Source organism: Polypterus senegalus, chromosome 5, assembly GCF_016835505.1.
Source record: "Polypterus senegalus isolate Bchr_013 chromosome 5, ASM1683550v1, whole genome shotgun sequence".
NCBI lineage: Eukaryota > Metazoa > Chordata > Cladistia > Polypteriformes > Polypteridae > Polypterus > Polypterus senegalus.
This window is the reverse complement of record NC_053158.1, coordinates 22301171-22307170: the sequence shown is the minus strand read 5'-3', so window position 1 is coordinate 22307170 and position 6000 is coordinate 22301171. Positions and strand designations below refer to the sequence as shown.

The 6000-nt window shown below is 36.4% G+C and overlaps 1 protein-coding gene across 1 annotated transcript in view; it reads right to left on the bottom strand.

The window, feature by feature from the left end:
• Nucleotides 1–462: 462 nt before the first annotated feature.
• Nucleotides 463–6000, bottom strand: part of sema5a (sema domain, seven thrombospondin repeats (type 1 and type 1-like), transmembrane domain (TM) and short cytoplasmic domain, (semaphorin) 5A) — a 788567-nt gene continuing 783029 nt past the window's right edge. The window contains exons 21-23 of the mRNA XM_039754371.1: nt 5333–5544; nt 2696–2873; nt 463–1476 (exon numbers count right to left, since the gene is read on the bottom strand). Coding sequence (XP_039610305.1) covers nt 2754–2873; nt 5333–5544 — 332 coding nt within the window. The 3' untranslated portion in view covers nt 463–1476; nt 2696–2753. The remainder of the gene's footprint in view (nt 1477–2695; nt 2874–5332; nt 5545–6000) is intronic.

Below are 6000 nucleotides of genomic sequence, written 5' to 3'. Positions count from 1 at the left end.
AAGTGTCCATACTGGTAGAGCCCCCCAGGGATGCTACTACCTAACCCTGCCAGGACACCAACCTACCTATTTCCAGACTGTCATTTTCTGCCAACTTCCTTCTTGAGCCTCCAAAAGGGCTAGCCTAAAAGCTCATGATCCCAGGTGTATCCTTCTAAAAATCGACTCATCTCACATTCAACCTTTAAATTCCAGGCTTGGGGCCACTACGGCCATCACAGGTTCCCAGCAAGACATCTCACCGAGCCTCTCTCCTCCGACTCCCACTGCCACTGCTTGGGCTTACAAGAGCCACCGCAGTTGTTGAAAAGAGCAGAACAAATTTCATAAAAAATAATTCAAGAACACTGTTGATTCTAAGCAGTTTTAACGGGTTTGTTAGAATGCCCGTGTTGGAAAACTGAAGTATAGCTAATGATATATGGGAAATAATGAGTAATTCACGTGCCATGCTGTTCTTTTTTGTAAAGTGATAATATTTATTTCTTTAAAAATAAGAAGTTTCAAAATATGCTTTGCACTGCAACAAAAAAATGAGAGCTCATTACATAATATTTCCCATGAGTACAATGTGAATTTTACTAATGACTTGAGATGAAGCTCATTTTTTGTATATCCCAAATATTTCCACATAAGAATAAATGGCCTAAGAAAGAAAATTATTAGAATAAAAATTAATCACTCCAAATTTGCAGATAGTCTTAAATAAAGAACTTGAAAATAGAAACAGGAAAAGGTACCAAAGTACAGCAACGTAGTGTTAAGCTTATGCTAAGCCTAGTTTACAGGTGGCAGAAAGATCATATGCTATATATTTTATAATCCACAATCATTATCAAAATAAATAAAAAAAAAAATCACCATTTTTATATCAACCAGTTCTGTATTTATGGAGACAATTATTCAGAAAGCATTAAGGTTTATAGCAATGACAAGCTGCTGTCCAGAATCTTTTTTGCAATCGAATAAAACATGTCAGCATGTTCATGACAGTACTATACATCGAACAAACACAAAGCAGGTTCACATTTCTGTCTCTACATATGAACAGTTAACATACTACTGCCAGACAAAATACAAAGCATCATTTCCATGTAGTTCCTTGTCAAAAGCCTCATGGCTTCTTCAGAGAGGCATCAAATCAAACAAAATTGAAGAAAAATGGAAGTAGTTCACTTCCATCTACTCCTCTATTCAGAATGAACGTACTGTACAGTAAAATCAGCAGTCTTTATCCTCAAGGAGTGCAGACTGATTCATTTCCAGAGATTTGATTACGCCCTTTATTTAAACACAGATGGTCTCTCCGGGTTGAGAGTTGAGTCCTACTGGTAAAGAGTGCAAGTCAGATTGCTGCATCATTCTTTGCTGGGAATTGTCTGCTGATAAAGGGCTTCCATTTCTCACGCCCTTCATCTCGCACAAACATTATAATTCATCACCAAAAAGCGGTATAAGTCGGGGTGGTTTTCTAATCTAATTTGAAAAGAGAAGACAGAGAGAAAAAGAAAAGCTAGTTTCAGGTCATGTCCTGAACATGTTAAAGCTGACTATTTTAACACTGAGGCTGAGAAAGAAAGATCAAGCCGTGAGGATGATTTGTGAAAGATGGAGCTTGTGTTAAAAACAAAACAAAAAAAATAACAGACGCAATAAGACGTAAAAGCACAATGAAAGCACAGACAGGAGCAGTTTCAATGCAGTAGAAATTTGCCTGTTTAGGCTTTGTCTATTTTTTTTTATAGTATTAATAGTCTCCGACAGCTGGGCATCTCATTTTAAATAGTAAACCCTTAAAAAAATGAGAATGTATCTTCCACCTCCAACAAATTATATTTATAGTATGTCAGTCAGGCTACTTTAATGATATATAAGAAGTTACCTATTCCCCCAATTTTACAATTTTTTTTGTAACAGTGCATATTTGCATTGTGAAAACATGAGTACAGAATTCTACTGAGAACTATAATTAGTCAAACAGTTATTTAATTAACTAATTGATTACTTAATTAGTTAATCTCCTAATCAGTTAATTAAGTGAGTGTTGTCAAATCCAAAATAAAAATGGCTTACAATTGTTTGTAAAACCTAAACATCTACACCGTGTTGACTCCGTGAGGTCAGTTCTGCTTCTGGCAGACGGTGTACACATGAGGCTGCTGTCCCTACGTCTTAAGTAGCAGGCACAGGCCCAGTTTGTACAGCAATGCAGACACAAATGTTCCTCAAACTGCAGAGTGCAGGACTTTGGAATGCTATTAACCATGCAAGTCAATCAATGAAGCAACAAATACATTGCTCAGTAACATCATGCAAGCCAATCTTGTGACGTCATCTGAAAGTAGTTCTTCTATCCACACTGACAAGTTTAGCAGGCGCGTAAAAGTTCACCCTTGTTTTGAGTAACACCAGAAGCCTGTACCAATTCCTCCTTCCACATGTTTGCAGAGAGAAAAAAGAAAAAAAGGCTTCATCTTAGGATGAGCTGAGTTGTCCTTTGTAGGCACCGATTTTCCTTTCTAATCACTCGAAATTTCTTTGATTTTTATGGCTCTTGGTCAGTTGTGAGATGACTGCACAAGAATTTGCACTGGCTAAGGATTTTCCATAGGGGAACTTGTCATAAAAATCAGAAAACTAAAAAACAATGGAATTAACAACAACAACAAAAAAAAAGAGAGAATTGAGTTATTACAGTTTTTTTAATATCAATTTGGTAGAGCCATCTGACTGTCTGGAGTACACGGCCCTCGCTAGTACTCCTCATAGCTGTTGAGATCTGTGAAATAGGTGTTAGTGTAGGTCTTCCCATTGAGGTGGGGATTAAAGTATTTGTTTCTCTCTTCCAAGATTAGATTATTTTTATTGAAAGCCTAGAAATGAAGAGAAAGGGATCAAATTAGTTTCATCATGTAAATGTGCATTGTGCCTTCAAGCTCCCTTGGCACATGGAGCATAGCACAGTAGCAAGTTATATATGCAAAGTATTTTAGACTTTACCCAACTAAAATGTTACAGTTTTTGCCTCTTTTACACATACTGTATGACTCTAATTTTGACTGGGTTAACCATTGGTGCAATGTAGTGGGATTTACTAGTTTCCACTTACCAGGACAAGCCTTATTTTGTGGGTTGAAACCATTCAGATTTAATGTACTATGGTAAGGGAAGGAATTTCTAGAGGTTGTATAAAAGATGCACAATCACAGACATCACAATTGTTCATTTTTTTTTACAAAGGAAAATTGTTTGCTAATGACTTTGTATGACTCTGATTGTGACCGGGTTAATCACAGGAGCAATTTTGTAGGATTTATTAGTTTCCACTTACCAGGACAACCCTTAATTTTTTGGGTTAAAACCATTCAGTTTTAATGTATTATAGGAAATTGTTTGGTAATGACTCTGTCTGACTATGATTGTGACCGGGTTAAGCACAGGAGCAATGTAATGGGATTTGCTAATTTCCGCTTACCATGACAACCCTAATTTTTGGGTTTCAGATCTTTCAGATTTTTTTTTACTACGGTAATGGAAGGGATTCCTACAATATGTGTAAAAGATACACAATCACAGACATCACAGTTGTTTGGCAATCCACAGTGACCAAGTGTTTTGAACGAGTCTGTATCAAAGGAGTGACACTTCATAGGAGTGACATAACAAGCGAGTGACATAAATACCATATTAAAGGAGTGACATTTTATTGGAGTGACATATTGAGCCAAAAAAATCGTTGTCACCTCACCTACCACACACAACTGAAAGTATGCTCCCCAAAAAAGTCGTTTTCACCTCACCACTTGGATGGTTGTCACTCCTTTGAAATGTATATCTGAGGTTTCAGTCCTTTGTTATGTCACTCCTATGACAGGTCACTCCTTCGAATAGAACCGGTTTTGAACACTCCACTATAAATATTTGTTCAGTGTACTCAAATCATAAATACATAAACAGGTTTCTGAATGAGAAACCGAAAATAAATTGAACCAAAATTCGGAGTAACAAGAATTCAAAGATGTTTACTGCCACATCTTGTAGTAATTCTGCAATTTCCATATAAATAGTTTAGTTTAAGCCAAATGATTCTCTACTAATGGGGTGTACTAACAATGGGGATGAGACAAAGTAAAGAAGTCAGGTGAAGAACTTCGGTTCTGGGTGCAGAAAGAAGTGCCTGCAGCTTAAGATCTGTGGAACCAATGATGTGCTTATTGACCAAAGAGCCTCTATGCTCGGTCACTGTTCAAGGAGTGAACGTGGAGGTAGTGCGCTGCTACCAGTACTTGGGTGTCCACATCAATGATGGGCCGGACCGGTCTAGTTACACAGGGGAATTATATAAGAAAAGGGCACAGTAGACTCCTTCCTTTGAGACATTATGGACAATGGTGCACTTTAGAGTAATCATTACCTACCATTGTGTGGTAAATAGAACAGCAGGGGCATTAGGTGATGTGGAATAACTATGATGGCAATCCACTGGGGAAAAAAATCATGCAACCATGAACAGAAAAAGCAAACTAAATACAGATGTTGATAATCTATGTAATAGTAGAGATAGATATTGAAATTCAATATTCAGAAGGTATTTCCCTAAAGATGTGCGTCATTTGTATTAATCAGTGTGCCAGTAGCCATTTTGTATGCTTTACCAATTGGAAAAGCTTTTGGTGAAGTCAGACATGAAAGGGAAGTTTACTCTGTTAGATTTGTTCTTTATATGTACGACGTCAATCTATTCAACCAAGAATTGAGTCCATATTACAGTGATCATTGCATCAAAGATGACTGGTCCAGATTTCTAATTTGTAGAACTGGTAAGCCAGCAGTCCTCTTTGTCTCTGCACATCTTCAGTTATGAAGAAAATTTAACTAGAAGATTACAGGACTAAATATTATAAAACACTGTTTCATTTTCATAAGTTATTATCAATGAGTCATTTAAAAAATGCTGTGGTGTACAAGAAACCTTCTCAATGCCATACAAATCAAGAAACATGCATAAGAATTAACCAACTAAGATGTCTTCCAGCACTTTCTTTTGATGTACGTTTAGATAGAATAAAATCAAAAAATGTTTCATAGAAAATATAAGGATGTTTAAAGCCATGATAAAATGTAATTAATGTGCTATAGTTGCAAGTGAAAAAGCATGATGTTCTGTTAAAAATGTAATTGAATGTCCTTAATAAGAATCATGTTTAAATGTGAAGGTGAAGTCAATCTCTGTGTAAGAAAGAATCTAATTTCTACACATTTAATAACACTCATATTACTCATCAGTATCATTAAAAAAATGTTATTTATTTATTATTTCTTTTTAACTTACCTTAAGGGCTTCCACAGAGTCGTACTTATCAAGCTTGTTAATGTGGTTGGTAATGCTGGTGTTAAGTGGAGCAGCTGATATTGGGTGGATGACAGTGGCATCATGGGATTGCTGTTGGTATCGTTGACAATAAGTATAGATGAGGAGAGTAATTAAACATCCCAAAATGGAACTGCTTAGTCCAACAGCAATCATGTGGAACATGTTGAACTCTGCAAAGAGGAAAAATGAACATTAATGGTAATGCCATCCAACTTGAAGATACCAGTAGCAGAGGATAATTTTTAAAAATTGAATTCTGTGTACTACATAAATTAATTAACACTAGAATTACCAAAGCTTACGAGAAAACTTGTAAATCCAGCCCATCTTAAATCCGTTCGCACCTCTCCATTCAGCATCTTTTGTCTTGTAAATGTGTTGATAATCCCAAGCAGCAAGCAGCCTGCTATACCAATCCCCCCATATCGCTTAAACCCCTTTAGAAACAACAAAAACCTCTCCCATCTGAAGCCTTGTTTATCGGGGAGCGTATTTGTTCTGTTATACTTGTACCTGCTGTGAAAGTGCTTATTTGATATTTGGACTTCAGTCTTTGCATATTATACACTTTATGTCTACATTTTGTTGTTAGCACTAAAACATGGAAAAAGTTTGTCTTTTAGGTA